The sequence below is a fragment of the Syngnathus scovelli genome, chromosome 20, assembly GCF_024217435.2.
Source record: "Syngnathus scovelli strain Florida chromosome 20, RoL_Ssco_1.2, whole genome shotgun sequence".
NCBI lineage: Eukaryota > Metazoa > Chordata > Actinopteri > Syngnathiformes > Syngnathidae > Syngnathus > Syngnathus scovelli.
This window is the reverse complement of record NC_090866.1, coordinates 10,109,458-10,129,982: the sequence shown is the minus strand read 5'-3', so window position 1 is coordinate 10,129,982 and position 20,525 is coordinate 10,109,458. Positions and strand designations below refer to the sequence as shown.

At 46.9% G+C, this 20,525-nt stretch overlaps 6 protein-coding genes and 1 long non-coding RNA gene across 14 annotated transcripts; 4 read left to right on the top strand and 3 right to left on the bottom strand.

The window, feature by feature from the left end:
• Window positions 1-342: 342 nt before the first annotated feature.
• Window positions 343-723, top strand: uts1 (urotensin 1). The gene has a single exon (XM_049757505.2). It carries the CDS (start codon window positions 343-345, stop codon window positions 721-723), a length of 381 nt encoding a protein of 126 aa, XP_049613462.2.
• A 285-nt stretch (window positions 724-1,008) lies between these two features.
• Window positions 1,009-4,306, bottom strand: trim54 (tripartite motif containing 54). Of its 6 annotated transcripts, none has more exons than XM_049757486.2 (10): window positions 4,064-4,306; window positions 3,820-3,981; window positions 3,579-3,742; window positions 2,778-2,946; window positions 2,345-2,440; window positions 1,924-2,157; window positions 1,665-1,687; window positions 1,463-1,587; window positions 1,314-1,386; window positions 1,009-1,205 (listed from the first exon to the last, which is right to left on the bottom strand). In XM_049757486.2, exons 2-9 carry the CDS (start codon window positions 3,973-3,975, stop codon window positions 1,349-1,351), a joined length of 1,005 nt encoding a protein of 334 aa, XP_049613443.1. In that variant the 5' UTR covers window positions 3,976-3,981; window positions 4,064-4,306; the 3' UTR covers window positions 1,009-1,205; window positions 1,314-1,348. The 6 variants fall into 6 exon arrangements, 2 of the variants coding, with proteins under 2 accessions (XP_049613443.1, XP_049613442.1); XM_049757485.2 differs by having other exon boundaries at window positions 4,059-4,304; XR_011085987.1 differs by lacking the exon at window positions 1,009-1,205 and having other exon boundaries at window positions 1,357-1,386; window positions 1,463-1,739; window positions 1,851-2,157; window positions 4,059-4,298.
• Window positions 4,307-4,528: 222 nt separating this feature from the next.
• On the bottom strand, window positions 4,529-9,265 carry zfyve1 (zinc finger, FYVE domain containing 1). The gene is made up of 13 exons (XM_049757459.1): window positions 9,138-9,265; window positions 8,085-8,599; window positions 7,774-8,017; window positions 7,400-7,660; window positions 7,127-7,341; window positions 6,951-7,057; window positions 6,774-6,882; window positions 6,608-6,705; window positions 6,427-6,544; window positions 6,182-6,352; window positions 5,924-6,104; window positions 5,739-5,852; window positions 4,529-5,677 (listed from the first exon to the last, which is right to left on the bottom strand). Exons 2-13 carry the CDS (start codon window positions 8,571-8,573, stop codon window positions 5,442-5,444), a joined length of 2,343 nt encoding a protein of 780 aa, XP_049613416.1. The 5' UTR covers window positions 8,574-8,599; window positions 9,138-9,265; the 3' UTR covers window positions 4,529-5,441.
• Window positions 8,354-10,965, top strand: pigh (phosphatidylinositol glycan anchor biosynthesis, class H). 3 transcript variants are annotated; one of them, XM_068649243.1, is made up of 6 exons: window positions 9,494-9,674; window positions 9,938-9,973; window positions 10,060-10,119; window positions 10,202-10,411; window positions 10,477-10,560; window positions 10,629-10,965. In XM_068649243.1, the coding sequence occupies exons 2-6, from the start codon at window positions 9,950-9,952 to the stop codon at window positions 10,698-10,700; spliced, it is 450 nt and encodes a 149-aa protein (XP_068505344.1). In that variant the 5' UTR covers window positions 9,494-9,674; window positions 9,938-9,949; the 3' UTR covers window positions 10,701-10,965. The 3 variants fall into 3 exon arrangements, with proteins under 3 accessions (XP_049613465.1, XP_068505344.1, XP_049613464.1); XM_049757508.2 differs by lacking the exon at window positions 9,494-9,674 and adding an exon at window positions 8,354-8,480 and having other exon boundaries at window positions 9,938-10,119; XM_049757507.2 differs by having other exon boundaries at window positions 9,496-9,674; window positions 9,938-10,119.
• A 486-nt stretch (window positions 10,966-11,451) lies between these two features.
• Window positions 11,452-13,448, top strand: LOC137839777 (uncharacterized). The gene is made up of 3 exons (XR_011085989.1): window positions 11,452-12,207; window positions 12,327-12,393; window positions 12,973-13,448. It is a non-coding gene; the product is annotated as an uncharacterized lncRNA (long non-coding RNA).
• A 426-nt stretch (window positions 13,449-13,874) lies between these two features.
• Window positions 13,875-15,917, bottom strand: rhov (ras homolog family member V). Its single transcript, XM_049757502.2, has 3 exons — window positions 15,614-15,917; window positions 15,433-15,491; window positions 13,875-15,147 (listed from the first exon to the last, which is right to left on the bottom strand). The coding sequence occupies exons 1-3, from the start codon at window positions 15,864-15,866 to the stop codon at window positions 14,701-14,703; spliced, it is 759 nt and encodes a 252-aa protein (XP_049613459.1). The 5' UTR covers window positions 15,867-15,917; the 3' UTR covers window positions 13,875-14,700.
• A 318-nt stretch (window positions 15,918-16,235) lies between these two features.
• vps18 (VPS18 core subunit of CORVET and HOPS complexes) lies at window positions 16,236-20,306 on the top strand. The gene is made up of 9 exons (XM_049757447.2): window positions 16,236-16,473; window positions 16,553-16,694; window positions 16,848-16,939; window positions 17,012-17,262; window positions 17,328-17,681; window positions 17,751-19,016; window positions 19,072-19,281; window positions 19,344-19,580; window positions 19,649-20,306. Exons 1-9 carry the CDS (start codon window positions 16,371-16,373, stop codon window positions 19,937-19,939), a joined length of 2,946 nt encoding a protein of 981 aa, XP_049613404.1. The 5' UTR covers window positions 16,236-16,370; the 3' UTR covers window positions 19,940-20,306.
• The last annotated feature ends 219 nt before the right edge of the window (window positions 20,307-20,525 follow it).

Sequence of the window (20,525 nt, the reverse complement as noted above, 5' to 3'; positions counted from 1 at the left end):
TGCTTTTTTTTTTCTCCCACATAACTTTATTTTGTTAAATTTAACAGTCTGTCTCTAAAATGTTCCATATTTTTCATTGTCCCCCTTTTTTAAACTTTGCATTTTCCTAAAATCTTATTTGTATTATGTTTTAAAGATTTTCATTGTGCCCTAATGTCTTATATATTTCAAGTTTTCTATTTTCTCAGTTTATTTTTAGTTTATATTTGCATGCCAGCAAAGTTTAGTGAGCCAGCTAGTTCTGAATATAGTAATGTTATTTTAATCATTATTTTGATTTGTGAGCACAAAACCTGACACAAAATTGATTTTCATGAATGCACGTTGCTTGTGTGTGCAGACATGAAGTGTTGGTCCATCCTCCTCTCCTCGCTCCTGCTGTCGGTCCTCCTGCCTCCACCTCCTGCCTGCTCCGCCACCACCCAGACACTCCTCAGGGCGCCCACCGGCGGAGAAGTCACCGCTGCACGTCTTCTGGGCTTCGGCGTCCCCCGGCTCTTCCTCAGAGGCGCTCCGAAGGAGGAGGAAGACGAGAATGACGAGGAGGAGGAGATGGAAACCGATGAGGAGCCGACCAAGTTCAAGACGCGCAGAGAGTACACGCCGCTCTCCATCGACCTGACCTTTCACCTCCTGAGAAGCATGATCCACAACGCCCGCATGGAGGAGCAGCAGATGCGCGCGCAGGTCGTCCGGAAACTGCTCGACGAGGTCGGGAAGTAAAAAGTCCAATCAAATAGCGGCCGGTCATGTGACGTCTCTTGCGCTTTCAACCAATCTCGAGTAAAACTAGCAAAATAATAGCAACATTGTATTCAGAGAAGAATGAAGAGACGGGACCTCGACTATTGTTATTTTATTCCACCTGCAGTGATTTTTCTCTATCACCATTGCTGAATGTTGTCACATTGCCATTTATATTTTCTAATAAAACAACTTGGCTTACTCCAACTTTTGTTTTGTGAGTTTAATATATTCTTCATAAAATTAGAAATAAAAGGTAAAGAATTCAAACATTATGATGACTTTATTGCATCGCCTTCTGTGTGTGACCACAGTCGGAATGACAAAGACTTTCACAACTACTGTAAGTGAAGATAAAGAATCTATGCTTATTATTAGTTATCTGTCGACATGTAAAATATACAAAAATATACACGCAACATTGATGAGTGGTCAAATTACTGCAAAAACCTCCTGGACACCTGCAAAGGCAAAAATTATTACATTGTGTCAAAAATTGTTTTTATTGAATTTTTTTTGTGTGTAGGAGGAGTACGGACGCCGGAGAGTTAAAGTAGTCCACACCTCACCTTCTGCTGGGATCATGACATTCCGGCAGAGTTTGTCAGTCCACTTCGGAGTCGTCTTCAAGGTCTTCTTCACCTGTGAGTCGCACACACACAGACACACACATGAATGAATGCCAGCTGACTTGTATGCGACAATATCAGATACAAACTGTGTCGGAAGCGGATGTCGTTCAGCACTTCCGCGATGTCGTCCACGTCGATGACAAAATGGCTCATGTTGTCGAAGGACAACTGCGGTCGCAGGACGTTGGCATCGCGGGCGCACGCTGACATTCTGACAACACACATACACAAAAAAAAATGCACACACTGTCGGACATAACACACGTCACAACTACTCAATCAACTTACTTGTCCAGTATGACAGTGACATTCTGTGAGAAAGACAGAAATTAAAATCACGAGGACAAAAGTATTGGGACGCCACTTGAACACAAATAGGACACAATTATACAAAAGTCTGCAATTAAGACAAAAATATTGGGACGCCACAAGGACAACATTATTTTGATGCCATGAAGACGATGGAAGTCTTACTGCTTTGAATGTGACTCAGCTAGATGGATGACGGGATGGACAGATGGAGGGACGGCTAGATATTTAGACTGGCCTGGACGAAGACCGCTGCGTGCGTGTGGTCGGCGGCGTGCACGGCCGTCTCCACCAGCTCCCTCCTGTCCTCCAGCCTCTGTCGATGCTCGCTGATGAGTTGCCGTATACGCTGCAGCTCTTCGTCTTGCTCCCTGGTGATCAGACGCACCAGCTCCTGCTTGCGCTCGTCCAAGATGGCCGTCAGAGTCTCAAACTGGCTGGCGATTTCTTCGCGACACCTGCAAGCGTTCTCCTGAGGATGGTAAACATGCAGAAATTTGTGATACAAGTCAGCTAGCATAATGCTAACAGATAATGGGAAATGCCATCTATAGACTATGGTAAAACTCACAGGCATATATTCTTTATCCTCTGTCAAGCACGACTGTTATTCCTGCAGTTTACACCCCCCGGTGGCCAATTTCTTGTGTGCACGTTACCTTGACAGAGTCGCACACTCCTTCCATGTGCGTGATGGCAGCCTGGATGTTGTCATTACTGGCGACCAGTCCGGCGATGCTGTCACTCATTTCTGTCTGCAATCAACAAAGGTACACACATCTACACAAACGATAATCAATGTCTACGGCTCGTCATGGACTTCATCTCCATTTCACATTTGAGTGAATCAGATGGCGGACAAATGTCAACACAGCCTCGTGTACGCACACACTTTTGTGTCTTTGTGTGACTCAAATGCTTAAAATGACTTCATCGCCAGTGACGTTCACACTTCTTTTGGATCTTCATGCTCGGGCAGATTTCTCATGTTTTTCCTCCAAACTTTGATTTCAGTTACTCATCCTGTGTGTCACCTACACGTGTCCCATGCTGTCCCCTATTGTCTATCATTTTTGTTCCTTTGCTTGCTACCTTGAGTCGGATGTAGACGCTGCTGAGCGGCGCCACGTCACACTCTTTGTGGCACCCAAACACCTTGCACATTGAGCACGTTGGCATCTGACAGGACAAACAGTAGATGTTGATCTTCTCGTCCTCGTGCTCCTCGCACGTCAGCGACTCCGGCTTCACGCTGGACATCCTGTCCGGGCAGGAAGTCACAGGTGAGCTCAAGATGATTTTTGAAAAATTTCCCAGCTTGCGGGGTTTATATTATATAAATGTGATGTGTCATGCACGGTCAATGAGAAGAATTCTGTTTATTTTTGGATGGCAGAGCCCATCTGCAAACACAGTCAGTGTGACTGTGACACACGCTTATCATCATCATCACAATGTGACGACAACTCAGACACACAATAGAATTGTATTTGACACTTTTGCAGCAACTCTGCTGCTGCCAAAGCTAGAATTGAACATGTCAATATTATTCATTTTTATCATGTCCATGTATTGTACAATATGTACAAAAATAATCGAAATAATTCTCTAATCCATTATTAAACGTCATCTTTAAAAATATCAACATTGACGTCAACACTGATAAAAAGTGCCATTGAGAATAAAACGTGGTGAAATGCTGCCCTCTTGTGGCTGTATTTATTACAACTACTGAACACGCACATGACTATTTTAACGTGGGTTTCTTTGACATCATTTACAATTACAAGTTTTACAAAGATAATTATTCTAAGCAATTTTGGTTCAATATCATGTTGTTGATTTCATTGACTAATTGAGAACGTGATTTCAGCTCTTTGTTGAAGAGCCCACCTGGAGTCCTGTTGTCTGCGGTATGCATCGATGATGTTCTCCACCAACAGATTTCTCTGCAGACCGTAGACTCCGTGGCGGTCCAGGACCACCTCATGGCGACACGACGGGCAGCGGAAGCGACTGCTGGTCGAGCTTCGAGACTGCCATGACGGGTTGGACGACTGCAATGTAAGAAGAACCGTACTTTGAAATGACCTTAGTGAATAGATTAGAAGATGTATTAAAAGTTCTGGAAGACCTGGAAGACATCGTTGGCGCACTTTCTGCAGAGGTTGTGCTGGCAGGGGAGAATGACGACAGGCTTGGAGAACATCTCCAGGCAGACGGGACACACCAGCTGTTTCTGGAGGTTCTCCATGTTCGATCCGCCAGCCGGTTTAAGGGCAGAGTTCATCAAAAGCTGATGGTCAAACAACAAAACAAAGAGGTAAAGGTTCGAGAAGCTTTTAGAAAGTCCCAATTCACTCAGCTGCGTACCTCACCGTGTTCTGTTAAGACCTCGGAGGTCTCCATCTGACTGACCGGCCCAGTGACTGTTTCTATTTTTAGCCGCGGTGTTTGTTGTGGATTGTGTTTCTGCCCAAAGCACATTCCAGTACTCAGTGACGGTTCTCCATCCAATTACTCCCTGGGCGAGACTATTTTTGACGGGACTGTGGCCGAACGGTATAATACTTGATTAGGAGAACCGGGTTTATAACATTTATGAAATTAAACAGAACGTTGACCAAAAATCGAACCCCAGATTTCCTGATCACAAGGTGACATCTTTGGCCATTCCGGACACAACAGCTTAACTCGCTTCTTCGTTTTGTTTTCAGTGAACTAGAGTGAACGAATCACTTCCTAAAGTGATTCGAATCACTTCCTAAAGTGATTCGAATCACTTCCACAGGCATAATCTCCCGGCGCATCCCTTCATGCAATCAAGTTAGCCGTGACTGCTCTTGTTTGTGTCATAACATTGCAGTTTAATGATCACTTTTTGTTTAAATACAGTACTTTGTTTCAGCATTTTTTTGTTTTTAATGTTTTTTTATGTTATAAAACAATGTATTTTTTTCAGGTTAAAAAAAAAAGAAAGCTGACATCATTTAACTAAATTTTTTTTTGTCATCAAAATAAGATTGAGAAAATTCTTAAAATGCCATCCGCACATGCAAATATACTTGGCATATACTGTCCCCCCTAAAAATTACTTAAAGGCAATGTCAGAAAAGTTCCAGGATCTGGTGTCACCAAATCTATTTGAAATGTGAAAAGCTGTCGTGCGTCTTTGAACTATGCGGTGACCCAAGTCCCGGTACATTTCCGGCACACCTCGTATTTGTTTGCATCGCTCAAGTTTCAAGTCATTGCAAGATGTCGCTCGTGAGGTGTTTTGAGGGTCCAGCCTCAACAATGTCGTATTGCTCATCCAACGGTGTAAACAGAAAAGTGTCATGTTTGTTTTTAAATTGAGATATGTCACAATTAAGGCTTTTCTATTCATGTCCGCCTTTATAAAAGTAACAACTAAAGGCTTGTGGTATTAGGACTACATGTTTCTGGATATAATGGAATGCATCTAGAAGTATATAACGTGGTTATCTTAAAAAAAAAAAAGGCAAAAGCACCAGGATTCTTCTTACCAACTAAAAAAAAAAAATACTGTGCAAAAGTCTTGAGTTCCATCATTAATTGTTTTCATAATTCATAGTCTCGGCCCCCTAACTCGGACCCTGGAATACTTCTAAAAGGATAATAATCTAGATGTTGGAGAACAGATTGTCCAAAACACGATTCTCTTCTCAAGTTCCTTTGTGATCTTCAGCTTTCATTGATGTCGCCAGAAAAAGCCAAGTGGAAGAATCGTTCCTGCTAGAGTTCCCCGGACTTCTGGGTGCAGACGCTGCAGACCCTCACGGGGTGATCCCAACCCCGGGAGGGCACGGCCCGCCGCTCCTGCGAGCAGTCCTCGCACACGCCCTGACCGCAGGCGCGGCAGTGGTGGATGGAGAGGCGAGCGACCAAAAAGTCCCGCTGGCAGCCGCAGCAGGCGCGGACGTCCTGGTCCGGGACCCAGTAGGCGGGACGTGCGGCTTCCTTCACCAGGCCTGGTGGACACATGGAGGTTAAAACACAAAGGCAGGATTCTTGGGTTTACCAACTTCTCACCGAGAGGGATGTCAATGGCGCCGACGACGGCACCGAAGGTGTTCTGCACGGCTTCCCCGACCTTCCTGGCGATCAGGGTGCCTCCTTCCTCCTCCAAGGCTGCATCCAGGAGCTCTGGAGAAGATGCTGGCACGTCAGCTATCTTTCCATACATGGCGGCGAAAAAGGATGTTCATTTTGCATACCGGTGGGGATCCCTCGGTTGTGGAAGCAGGCGTCGCAGACGCGAACGGGCGCCAGCCCCCAACCTCTTTCGGGAACCGGGCGGGTTTTGGAGGAGCAGGCGTCGCAGAAGCCCTCGCCGCACGCTCGGCAGTGGTGCTTGGTGTCATTGGTTTGGAAGTCCACTGCGCACTTGTGGCATTTCTACAAGTTGATTCAAAAACATGGCTCAGTTTTGCTTTTAAGAAGCAGTGATGCATTTTTTTTTCCCCCATACGTACCAGAATAAGAGAGTTGGGCGTCCAGTAGGTGGGAGCGATCTGGTCGGTGAGCCAGGAGGTGACCGCCTTGGCCGGCTTGACGCTGAGCTCCGACACCGACTGGGAGATGTACTTGACTCCGTCCAGCAGCCTCTGGGCGGCGTTGTGGTTGTCTTTCAAGAAGTTGTCGGACTGAAAATTGGCACACTGGTGGTTGGCGCGTCCTTGCCAGCTAACGTGTGCTAACAAATTGAGCATGGCCTCACCCCCGGCCAGATGTGCTGGATCTCGGTTCTGACCACCGTTTCCACTGGGTCCTGGTTACCGTACCAGTACTGTCTGCTTCGGTAAATCACTCCGCAGTTGGGACACTCGATGACATATCTTCAATGAAAGAAAAAAAAAAGTGAGTATTGACATTTCTTCAGGTTCCCACCTGTCACTTACCCAGACCAGGCGTAGACGGCCAAGCCAAACCACGGCGAGTCGGACGAGGCCGTCGTCTTGGGCACCACGATTACCTCCTTCCCTCCCTCGTAGCAGGCCTGGAAAGTTTAGCCATGTCGACGCTAGCGTTCTCGTTAAACCCACGCGGCGTTGCGCCAACGCTCACCTTGCACGTGTAGATGCGGTTGTCGTACTGCGCCGAGTAGCGGCATCGCTGCTTGGCTTCGTGTTGGGCTCCCTCCTTCAGGTGATTCATGCTACTCTTACAGCCTGACCTAAAAGTGACCTTCAAATCATTAGCAAGGATTTCTTTTTTTTTATTTATTTCTTTTTGTGTACATACCCACAACTCAGGCAGATGCAGGAGCAGGTGAAGTACTCATCAGGGAAGAAGGAGTTACTGCTCATGTGATCATCGGTAATATCGCCGCTGAAACGCTCACTCAGTGCCTGGCGGGAATCAAGCAATCAGCCGTTCGTCTCACTTCCTCGACAAAGGTAAGCGGAATGTCGCCGAACCCGCAGAGCTTTGTAGATGACTCCGGCGGAACGTGGCGAACGGGTGGCGTTGTTGTCCAGCTGCTGCTCCAGGCTGCGCTGAAGTCCGCTGAAGTCCGTCGGTGGGTTGTAGGTACGAGTCCCGCGGTAGTGGATGGAGCTGAAGGCCTCGGGGAACAGAGCCAGCTTCCTGAAGCGCTCCTGGAGGAGGCGTTCTGCCGAATCGGCTGGTTTGTCTACAGATTGCAAAAAAGGTCAACGCCGTGCGGTTCTGGTTTTCTTTTGGTACGCTACCTGATCCTAACAGCTTGGTGTGCACGGTCTCGTGGAAGATGATGACGGCCGGGCCGAGGGTGGACAGCGCCACGTCCAGGCCGCAACGTGTGGCGGTCGCTTTCAGCTCACGAGCAAAGTGCTTCAAGTAGGCCTCTGAGGCGTCGCCAAGGAACTTAAAGAGGTCGTCGTGGAGACGGTCGGCGCGCGTCCGGTAAATAACGAGATCCGAGATGGCCAGGACTTTGAGGAGGAGGCGGGTTCGCTGACCCTGGCTGGACCCTGAGTGGAAGAAATACACATCTGATGGTGACTCATTTATTTTGTTTTTCACTTACGGCAAAAAAAATTTCCAAATACTTCTGGAACTGGGATTTTAACGTGACACATCTTACCAGCGCCGAGCAGTCCTTCCGTGTCAATGACGACCACGTGGTGGAGCGGGTCCATAGCGGCCCACACTCCCACCGTGCAGGACTCCTGCGTCGAGGACGTTTTGAACACTTGTCTTCCGAGAAAGAAGGTGTGGTTCAGCGTGTGCGATTTCCCCTCGCCGATGTTCCCAAAAATGGAGACCACCTTGAGTAGCTCGTCTGGGTCGCATCCCAGTCTGTTCACAAACTCCTCCTCGTCCTTCACCTGGGCAAGCTCTTGAGGTTAGTCCTTCCCTCCGTGTCCATCAAGAGAGGAACGTTAAGGAACCCACCTGCATTTCCTCTTTCTCGTCCACCAACAGGAAGCTGCACACTTGGTCCAGCTGATCTTTCAGGATCTCCAGCTCGGACTCACCGGCGCTGACGCTGTTCTCCTGAGGACTTTTGGCCTGAGGGTACAAGGTGAGCGGGTGCTTCCTCTTGTTTCCACCGCTGTGGGTGCGTTTCTGGCAGTCCAAGCACAGGTTGATCTTGCATCCCTGGCAGCGCACGGCCGCTCGCAGCTGCCTGGCCGTGACCGAGCCGCCGCCGTCTCCTTTGCAGGAGTCGCAGAAGGGGATGTGGCCCGGGGTGATGCGAACCCGGTCGTGGTTCCTCATGCGTTCCTGCCGGTGGAGCTCCATCTCGCAGCGGGCGCACTGAAGGCTGCTGCACTCGTCACATTCAAAGTAGGCCTCGTCCGACCCACCGCAGGCGTAACTCTCTTGGCAGACTAGCGGTGTGCTCATGCCTTTATCTTCAGCTGGACCTTGACCACTCATGATTGATCATGGAGGACGAGACTCAACTATCAACACACACAGAAAATAGTTCTAATAATCAAATTTGCAGCACATTAATTATCCATAAGGACTTGTTTCATAGGATCTAGTCAATGTCTGCTCCATGTTTTATCTATTTGTAAGTGCTTTCATCATTTCTTTGGCTGGAACAACACTCAAGTATCCTCACAATCATGTCACAAAGACTCAACACCTAGCATCTCAAGAAAAAATAATCATGACAAAAAAGTAGTCTCATGAATATCATGAGATGACGCGTTCACCAAAAAAACTGATAAAACCAGCATCTTTATGTTTTGCCAAGTTATTAAATCACATTTATAAACTCGGAATATTACGTTAATCATTTTTAGCAATACATCTCGTGTTTTGGGAAAACAACAACAACAACAACCTTCGTGGCAATCGGCTGAGCGAGAAGCGATGAACGGTCCCAGCCGACGACGACTAACCCGACTTGACAAAACTGCCACCTCGACACGTTCTAAAAAAGTACAATGACTAATAATAACGTAGCATAGCGCTCCGGTGCCACGTACTAACCTCGGCGAGAGTGTTAGCTTACGGTGCCCGAGCCCAGGAGGAGATGTTGTTGCTTTTACATCAGCTGATCGGCTTGTTTTTATCCAGGGTTGAGAAGTCATTCGTTGCGCATTGCATACTGGGAAATGTAGTACGACATTAGCTTGCTGCTAAGCTAAACCAACCACCATGTTGCTCGATTTTAAATATTGTATTTTAAAAAATATTTTATACTAGTAGGTATATATTTTGATGTGATCGGCTTGTGTCTTAACAACTGATATAAAAGTATTATTTATACCAAGTTTATCGGATTCCCCATAATGCATTGCGTTTCCGGCTATTGAAGTGTGCTTCTTTCAATGTCAAGCGTACGCCGTTTATGTTGACGTTCGTTTGTCACACACCACCTTGTCATCTGTATCCCATAAGTCTCGATTTAATACGTATTAATTTTAAATTAATTATTTTATATTACCTACGTGGCACTAGCAATAAAAAAATTCTACTTAATTGTATCATTTTCGACACTCACTTTTGTGCAGCCGGGATGCCCCGGTATGAACAGCAAACAACTAATGTTTGGCCAGTCTTTCCTGTCGGTCGCCTATATTTGAGGAATTTTGTAATGCTTTTTAATTTACTACCCAACGCCTTCATTAACAACCTTAAAATCTGTTCTCGCTTTCCCTAAATCATTGTGGCGATAAAAAAAAAAAAAGAAACAGTTCTTTACGACTTCTGACCTTGGCTCCAGCCTAGCTTGTTACTATCCGCCTAGTTTCAGTCTTAACTTTATTTATTTTTATTATTTTCTGCAGGGAAAATGGAAGATGAAGCCTACACGGACATTTATGGTAAACCAATATCTCTGGATTGTCAAAATCACTGCAGCATTTGCAGAGAGTTTACTGTCAGCTCGTCCAAAATGTCCATCGGCAAGGTGATGGTGTACACTTGCTCCGTTTGGCTTGCTGCTTATGCGGTGTTCTTCTTCACAGAGGTAAGTAGTGACGTCATAATAATTGATAATATCACAAAAGTGCATGGAATTTTGCAAGTTGCATCTTTTTTTCTACTTGCAGAACACTGCCGTGCTCACCGGCGCCATCCTGCTCACCCTATTGGGAATGATGCTGCACATCCACTTGGTGAAGGTGGACCACGAATCGGTGCTCATCATTGGCTCGGTGGGCATCCAGGTATCCTCCAGCTACGCGTCGGGCCGGGAGACGAGCACTTTTATTGAGATGAGTCAAGTCAAGGATGTGGTCATCAACGAAGCCATTTACATGGTGATTAAAAATAATTGTCACATTTTGTGCTTCATACACCATAAAGCTAAAGTGTTTATTTACAGCATCAAGTCATCTACTACCTTTCCATACTGCTGAAGAACCCCTCCGATTCCGATGGCGTGTCAAGCGTGGTGCCGCTGTTTGAGGTGAGAACTTAGTAATATCAGACCATTAATGGTTATCATATATTTTGTTTGTGTGTTTTATTTTGCAGAGCTCAAAACCAAGGCTCAACTGCTTGATTCAAGTGTACAAAAGCTGTCAGGAGATTCTGTCAAAGTGCTGACAGATGGCTCACCCAAACCCAGGCCAGATCCTCCTTTGTAGTGATTATAATATTTACTAATGTAATAATAAGAGGTGCCATTTTTTCTTCCCTGTAAGTGTATAAATTCACCTGTGCCCTTATAATGTGCTAAAACTTGACATACCAAATGATAGAATGACCATAAATTATGTAAATGTAGTTATATTTTTAACCATATTTTTCAAAACTCATTTTACTTTAAATATTTACTTATGAAATATTTTGTAATAAATCTGAAAGAACATTTTGCGACCATGTTTTCTTATTACTAACCTGAATTGGTTTACACTCATTCTGGCAGTAGAGGGCAGCATTGCACCGCAAACTAAACGCTTGGATGTCAATGGAAAATACAAACAGTGAGTAAATTCTGTTTAAAACAGAAATAAACGTTTTCTAACCATGCTAGCACAACTTTATAAAATTTTTATACTATATTTCCCACCGTTTTAAGTGTTAATGTCCACTCACCACTCCTACCTTGTGTTTTCTCACCCCCACCATCTGTGGCCATTTTCACCCCGAGTGCCTGAAGCTGACAAAACAAGCAACAGGGTGTGATTTTTTTTTTTTTTTTAACGCCAAAGTATATTACAGCCCCCACGAAGAGCGACCCCTGACAACGTAATGGTGCCCCCTGGGAGGTGCGAAACAGCCGGGAACAAGGCTGGACCTTGAGGCTCCCATCTTATGGTGACAACAATAATAGTAAATTATAGGGTTTGTCGATGTGGACTTTTAATGACTCTTTCACCCCGATTACTCGTAGTCTTTAGTATTCCCTCACTCTCGTGCCGCCTGTAAATGTATACAGCCACACTGTTGACACAACACAATCCCTTTGTAAGGTGTTAAGTGTCATCGCTATTGTGAGTCACGCTGGAGGGGAGAGTTTTTAATTCAAATGTGTCCGCTTTTTAACGGTCCATGCGGGCAGGTGGAACTCGCTGTCAGTTTGGATTCGAATCCAAAAGTGGACCGAGCGTGCGGTCCTTTCGGGCGGCACGGTCCAACCGGTTCTGACATGAGACTGCTGGTTTTGTCGGGGCGTCATCTGCTGATGATGAGATTGTCGAGTGACACTCACGGGCCACTTTATTAGGTCGGCATGAGATCTAGAAGATCTGCAACTATCAAGTCAGACTAAGTGGAGAAACGTTGGCGACCGGATGGCGTGGGGGGGGTTGCCGCACCCTCACAGTGTCACCTGCGAGACGTGAGGAAAGCGAGACGATAAGATGCAAGGAGACTAACCGGTTCCGCTTGTCGACATTGAAGTGGGGGGGGGGGGGGTAGAGCCGAGCCGACTTTGGCTCAACGCATTTTATTCTAAACAATGACCTCAGCACTTAATGTGATGTTTGTTGTGTTGGGTCATGCTCAAAATTTGTCTTGACCTTTTAGGAAGCTGCTGATGTCACGTCTGAAGTCACATGTTCTTTGCACTCTAATTAGATGATGATGCTCTTTGTGCAGTACCAGTAAGGTATGTACCGATGCAATTAACATACCTGATTAATTATCGTTTTTTAACTCGGTTTTGCAATGAAGGCCACATTGTAAAGTCACAGCGTGTCTTCTGTTTTGGTTTTAATCTTGCACAAGTGGTATCGACACCTTCTCCTCCCTCATGGGTGACACAAACAGGCTGAGCAAGAGGATTTATAGCTTTGTGAGTAAAGCGGACGACGCGGCAACAGTCACTCTCGATACGAGAGCAAGTCCAGACACACCTTATTTACACAATCCGCTCGGAGGCCATCGCACGGTATCGTCGTCAACGACGCCAGTCATCGCGGACGATGTATCATATTAATTAGCTCCACCGTGACTCTCGGAAGATTGCCATGATGTCATATCGCTTCTCATCGACACTTTGGGAACATTGCGTGATTCCCCCACAACCTCACATGGCTCTCTCCCCCACCCTCACCCGCCACTAGTGTGAGAACGCCTCCCCCACTTGATTCCCAGAGATAGATAAGTGTCAATCAAACTCTCGCCATAACGGTCACAAGTCCTCCAAATTGATCACTTGTATTGATTGCATTGTATTGAAGTATGTGGAGCATGTTTGATGAAAATCTATTCCAATAACAAAAAAAATCAAACAAATGTGTAGCGACCTTTGTGCTTGTTTAGCTTTAGCGGTTTTGAAAAAGCACCGGAAAGCTCGGTAGACCTGTTAGTGCACCTGCTGATTTCCAGGTCTGCCTGCCAACCTTCTTTTTTTTTTTTTTTTTTTAACCAGAGCGAAACTGGCCGGCCGCCAGAGGACGACTCGGTTGATGACTCCTGAAGTAGGAAAACCCTGGGAAAAGAATCAACTGAGAAAAAGACATGACTATCCCATGAGAAGGTGAGGTGAGTTTCTGAGAACTTCAAACTGGTCCGACAACAACAAGGCCCTCTCGCTTGTTCGAACGCATCATTCAAAAAAATGACACTTTTGATGTTTGGCTTTGAACAGAAAACCATAAAATGACTTAAGGCTCATAAATAAGTGAAGAGCGGTCTGACGGCTGATTTTGACCTGCTGAGCTTTTGTTTGCAGAATCCACATTTCAAAGCGTCCTCCACTCAAAACTGTTTGATGCCGACTACAGTTAAGTCCTCAATGTCCAAAATGGATAGAGGAATTATGGAAGGGCCTGTTCAAAGACAGCAGCCGAGTGATGGATGCTCGGCTCTAATCGCAAACAGACCGCTGACGTCTTGTTGTCCCCCCCACCCAGTTTGACCTGTTACCAAAACTGATGAGGTCACAGTCTGACGAGTAGATAGAGGCCGTCCAGCTTGTGTGAATGGATTATCATCAATCGCCTTTTTCGTGGATCCTCACCTTGAGACTTTTCCTCGAGTGACACAATCAGTTAAAGAGATCCCAGCATGGCGCGGTTAGCATTAGAATGGCTCGGACCCTCGCTGAGGGGGGATCTCAGGTTAATTATCACATGCTTGGGGGGGGGGGGGGGGGGGGGGGGCAGGAAAGGTGGCTATAGTGGCCTATGGACATTATGCTCTCCCCCGTGGAGAGTGGAAATCACAGCCTGCGGTCCCCCCCCTCCAGAAAAAAAAAAAAAAAAGTATGATGTCGATGTAAAGCAACTTGTCCTGAATCATTGGGTCTAAAAATATACATAACACAGAGGCTGTAATTTGCACTTCATTTATTTGTGTCACGTCGCTCTGACGTGTAAATAAAACGACACGAGGGTTAGAGGAGAGTGAGACACGCTAGCACATAAGTGATACAAAAAAAAAAGATGACATTGGAAAATCCATTTTGACGTTGACAGTTGTTTGAACAAACAGAATTCATTCACATCACTTCCACAGGAAGCATAATAGATTGTGTTTGGTTATGATTAGACTGGAGTGCAAAATATGGCTCGTCACCCAAAAAAAAAAAAAAAAAAGGCACAAAAAAATTCTTGCAAAGTAGGGATGTTTAGAGAAAATTCATGGCATACTTTTTTTATCCCCAGGAAACCAAGATGTTAAGAATCTCGACTGATAATCATCGAGAGGGCCAAAGGTCGAAGCTGACTGCTAATCTGTTTCTTGCTCTTTCAAACTTAAAACTATGTCAAGGAGATACAGTAACATGCGTTCCTTCACGCAAAAAGTCACGTCACATAATTTAGGCACCAAAAAACCAGTCTGGGCAGCGTCCTTGTAGCACTCAGGTAAGAATGCGGCGGCATCTTGCAGCCTGAAGCCGAAGCTAACGCAACAAAACTGAAACTGAGCTTCACACCCTTTCTGATACACACAGGAGCACTAACATGCAAATTTGTATCGTTTGCATGTTGAATAAAATAACCAAAGATCTCCTGTATTGTGTTAGTCCACCTGAATCCAGACTTGGGTATTCTGAGCTACGGCGGTCGTGAACGAGACGACAGTCCTCGGCTCCAAAACCTCCTGAATGTCACTTCACATAAATGAAGAACTTGCGTTTACAGTTCCAGCCCACTCAGATGAAGCAGAAGAACTTCTTCCAGCTACACCTGGAGAAGGCTTTGCTGCGCCTGTCCGACGAGCGCCGTTTCTTGGCCTGCCGTGCCTTGTTCTTAATGGCGGCAAAAATGGCGGCGTCAAACGCTTCTTTGAGGTTCTTCTGGGTGAGCGAGGAGCACTCCACGTAATCCGACGCCCGGATCTTCTCCGCCATGCCTCGAGCGCGGGAGCTGGCCACGGGCTTGACGCTGGCCTTGTCCAGGCCGATGAGAACGTTAACGTCCAGTAGGAGGTCCGACTGCGTGCCTACCAGGACGATGGGCGCGGTTGGGTTGCAGGCACGGATCCCGGGCACCCACTTTTTGGTGATGTTGTGGAAAGAGGCGGGGTTGACCATGCTGAAGCACAGCAGGAAGACATCCGTGTGTGAGTAGGACAGCGATCTGAACTCATCAAACTCCTCCTGAAAGGCACAAAAAAATGTGAGTCTATGAAATTGTCATCAAAAGCTGTTTTACCAACAATGACCCAGCAGCTATTCCAAGCCTAAAACCTGGTCTAGTGCCCTATTGTTGTGGATTGGAGCTATTTAAATAAAGTTGACAGACTCTTCTTTGTTGTCACATAAAGGGGAAATATTAGCAGACAAAGAGCGACGGATGTGAGAGGGCAAGATTGTCGCCATAGAATACACCATTGTTGAGTCTGACAAATAAAATAAATTAATACAAAATAATATTAGACATACCTGTCCTGCTGTGTCCACCAATTGAACTCTGACTGGGGATCCATCCACTTGGACCTGACCTGTTGGAAACCACTTCTAAATTAAATCATGTAGTACACAACATTAAAATTGTCCGTAAAGCCAATTTACCATATAAGAAAAATCATATTTGCTCCCTTATTTGACTGAAATAATGTCTTACCTGAGAAGACGTCAAAACCGGTCTGCTTGTAGTCCACCGGGTATCCATTGGAGGTGTAGCTGACTATCATACTGGTCTTGCCCACCGCGCCGTCGCCCACCAGCATGCAACTTATGACACCCGGCTCCAGCTCGTCCTCCCGGGTCAGTCCGCAAGCGGAGGGGACGCGGGACTCGTGGTAGAAGTCCATGTGAGGTGGCATGACGGGCCGTAAACTCTTTGCTTCTTTCCGCCCTGTCGCAATTCTCACCATCAAGTGTCTTTGAAGGCTTCTCTAGTACGACTCTGCAAGGATAGGCGATTTTTTTAAGTTAACTTCATTCTCCTGAAGCTTGTCATTTGAATAACCCCGCCCATTGTACGCCTCGCTCCTAGTTGCTCCAACAGCGACACCCAAAGGCGGTTAAGGGTAACAGCGTTTTTTATCATTTTTATATTACACACGTTGATAACAGATATAACATATTTTACTGAGAATAGTTTCCTATTAAATAAGAATTTAGTTTAACGTTTAGTTATAAAAAATAGACAATCTAACTCATTTACAAAACCACGCCCACTAAGAGAAAGTTGCTCGATGTTACAGTGACCTCCAGTGTTGAAAAAGAGTATTGCATCAACTATCCGATCACATGAGTGCTGTCACCTGACTTGCCCCTTTTACCAGCGCTAGCTGACAGCTAACCAGAGGGCTAGCTGCACAGTCATGTCGTTTTAGTCCTACTGCAACACATTTGGAATTAAGTAGCACGTCAAAATGGCTTCAATATTGGACGAGTACGAGGACTCGCAAAACAGCAGGCAAAGCGCGCAGCAGCACGGCCGCCTGGCGAGCGCCAATATCGGGATAACACACTCGGGTAAGCCGAGGAAGCAACCAGGAGTGATCTTTAGATTCTCGGATAATGCTGTTTAATAAGTCCAATATTTGCACTTTAGGTTTCGTCAATGTGCGACTCGAGGAGGAAAAACCCATTTTCAACAAGCAGAGGATCGATTTTACGCCGCCCGAGAGGATAAATCATCTCATAGTTTGCAATAATCAGTTATGCATGAGTTTGGGGAAAGACACCCTGCTGAGGTAAGTAACAATCAGAGACGCTCACTAGTAAATACCTTTTGATTGGATTATTTAGGACAAGCAGTCATAGATGTTTATTGGGGCCTTTCAAGAGTTGTTAGGTGATAAAGAGGCTGATAGGAATGTTTGTACGTTTCTTTGTGTTCTTTGCAGGATTGATTTGGCGAAACCTGATCACCCCAATCAGATTGAGCTTGGGAGGAAAGATGACAGCAAAGTGCATAAACTCTTCCTGGATCCGACGGGTAAGATTAACAAGTGGTGGAGGAAAAAAACTTCTGCACAATATTGGTATTAAATAATTTTTCCTTTTTCAGGCTCCCACTTGCTGATCAGTTTGAGCACCAGCGAGTGTCTGTATCTGAACAGGAACACACAAAAGGTGCGCAGTCTGTCTCGCTGGCGGGGCCACCTAGTGGAGAGTGTGGGTTGGAACAAGCTGCTTGGCAACGAGACCAACACGGGGCCCATCTTGGTCGGCACGGGGCAAGGCGTCATCTTCGAGGCTGAGATCTCTGCCACCGAGGGGAGCCTCTTTAACACCAACCCGGACCAGTACTTCAGACAAGTGGGTCTTCATGGTTGTCTTTATGAAATGATCCACCGTGGAGCTTCACTGGAATATCGTTCCAGGTCCACTCCCTGGAGGAAGACGGGAGGCCGGCGCCCGTGTGCTGCCTGGAGGTGGAGCGAGGCCTGGAGAACAAATACTTCATCATCGCCACCACCCGCAAGCGCCTCTTCCAGTTTGTGGGCAAGGTGGCCGAGGGCACGGAGCAGCAGGGCTTCAGCTCCATCTTCACCCAGAACCAGGACCTGCTCCCCAGCTTTCAGGAGTTCCCGGCCAACATGGGCTACAGCGAGATCACGTTCTATACGTCTAAGCTGCGTACCTCCCCCAAGGCCTTCGCCTGGATGATGGGCAACGGGGTGCTCTACGGGCAGCTGGACTACGTCAGACCGGACTCGCTCCTGAGTGACGTGCAGGTAATTGTTGGGTGTGTTTCTCACAAGATTATGGAGAATTTTTATCTGCTCTGATGTTGTGTTCATCAGGTGTGGGAGTACACCACCGACATCGATCTGTCTTTCAACAAGCCCATCTCCATCGTGCTGACCCAGTTCCACTTCCTGCTGCTGCTGCACGATCGAGTCAAGGCGGTCTGCACGCTGAATGGTCAGGTGGTTCATGAGGACGTGTTCCCGGACAAGTTTGGCCCCCTCAAGAGGATGATTAAGGACCCATCAGGGGGTTTGGTGTGGATCTACACGGAGCACGCCGTGTTCCGCTACCACATCCAGCGTGAGTCCCGTGACGTGTGGCAGATGTACATGAGCATGAACAAGTTCGACCTGGCCAAGGAGTACTGCCGCGAGCGACCCGAATGCATGGACATGGTCCTGGCCAAGGAGGCCGAGCACTGCTTCCAGAACAAGCGCTACCTGGAGAGCGCCAAGTGCTACGCCATGACGCAGAACTACTTTGAGGAGATCGCGCTCAAGTTCATCGAAGCCAAGCAGGAGGAGGCCCTGAAGGAGTTCCTGCTGAAGAAGCTGGGCAATCTGAAGCCAAGCGAGAGGACGCAGATCACCTTGCTCGTCATCTGGCTGTCCGAACTCTACTTGAACCGGCTGGGCCAGTTAGAAGATGACGGCAAGGCCAGCGTCCTCTTCTGGGAGACCCGCGACGAGTTCCGCCAGTTCCTGAACACCTCCAAGCACCGCGAGTGCCTGTTCAACAACCGCTGCACCATCTACGACCTGCTGGCCAGCCACGGCAACGTGGACGACATGGTGTACTTCTCGGTGGTCATGCAGGACTACGAGAGGGTGGTGTCGCACTACTGCCAGCACGACGACTACTACGCCGCTCTGGACGTGCTGGCCAAGCACTGCGACGAGAAGCTCTTCTACAAGTTCTCCCCCGTGCTCATGCAGCACATCCCCGAAAAGGTGGTGGACGCCTGGATCCAAATGGGCAAGCGGCTGGACCCCAAGAAGCTCATCCCGGCGTTGATGAACTACAGCCACAAGGGAAGCAGCCAGCAGATCAACGAGACGGTGCGCTACATGGAGTTCTGCGTGCACGAGCTGCACGTGACAGAGGAGGCCATCCATAACTACCTGCTGTCACTCTACGCCAAGTACAAGCCCGACTCGCTGCTGCGCTACCTGGAGGAGGCGGGCACGTACGCCTCGGAGATCCACTACGACCTGAAGTACGCGCTCAGGCTGTGCGCTGAACACGGCTACCTACGTGCCTGCGTTCTGGTCTACAGAATTATGGAGCTGTACGAGGAAGCCGTAGATCTCGCCTTGCAAGTAAGTTCAATCAGTGCGCCTCAACCAAGGAGCCTTGATAACACGTTGTCCGCAGGTGGACGTGGATTTGGCCAAGAGCTGCGCGGACCTGCCTGAGGATGACGAGGAGCTACGAAAGAAGCTCTGGCTGAAGATCGCCCGCCATGTGGTGCAGGAGGAGAAGGACGTGAAGAAGGCCATGAACTGCTTGTCCAGCTGCGACCTGCTCAAAATCGAAGACATTCTGCCTTTCTTTCCCGACTTTGTCACCATCGACCATTTTAAGGTTAGTCACGCGGCTTCCGTCGTGACTTTTTCTATAGCTTTCAATTTGTTTGTGGCTTTCAGGAGGCCATCTGCAACTCCCTGGAGGAGTACAACAAGCACATCGAGGAGCTGAAGCAGGAAATGGAGGAGGCCACTGAAAGCGCCAAACGCATCCGAGAAGACATCCAGGAAATGCGGAATAAATATGGCGTGGTGGACTCCCAGGATAAGTGCTCAGCCTGCGACTTTCCGTTGCTCAACAGGCCCTTTTATTTATTTTTGTGTGGACACATGTTCCACTCCGACTGCCTTCTGCAGGTATGCTGAACAACATAGGATGGATAGTATTGATATGGATGATACATGTTGACCTTTGCACCCTGTAGGAAGTGATGCCTCATTTGTCTGCCTACAAGCTGAGCCGCCTGGAGGAGCTGCAAAAGAAGCTCTCGGCCTCCACGCAGGCGTCCAGGTCGCGACACCGGCCCGTCCCGAACGAGGAAGGAGACGCGCCAAGCCTCGGAAAGGGCGCCGCCAGTCGCGAGCAGATGAAATCCGACCTGGATGACATGGTCGCGTCTGAATGCGTGTACTGTGGAGAGCTGATGATCAGATCTGTGGACAAGCCCTTTATCGATCCAAAGAAGTTTGAGGAGGATAAATCCAGCTGGCTGTGAATGAGGTGGACTTGAGTTGGAGGGAGCAGATTGGGACATTTTTCCGTTTGCCTCTTAGCGCCTCATCTGTGACAACTGCTGAGCACTGTTAGCTTTTGGTTTAGACACATTCACACATGTCAATGAAAAGTTTCAAATTTGGGATTAAATAACTATCATCCAGTGTTCATTGGCATGTTATGTATGTTTTCTTTTTTTCAGACAGCCTGCACTCAATATTTTTACTGCTTTGTGTCTTAAAACCGTGGAAAATAAAACATTAATTTAATGCTTTTTCATGTTGAAGCTGCGCTGACCTGTTCTTAGTTTTTATAACCTGTTATTTTTATTTTATTAATAAACGAGCTCGAAAAAAGATAAATAGAAACATTACGTTGTGTGTTGTGTGTAAAATAAATTAGAAACAAACTGAATAAAAGGTACATTTAATAAAATATTGTATATTAAAATATTGAGGTAAAATAAGACAAAAACCCCGTTTCACAGCAGTTATTTTTAAATAACGCGTCTTGTTTCACTTTTATCATCAAAGTGTTTAATAATTACGTAACGGTTTCCTTTCGACTCGGCCATACCAAATACGGAG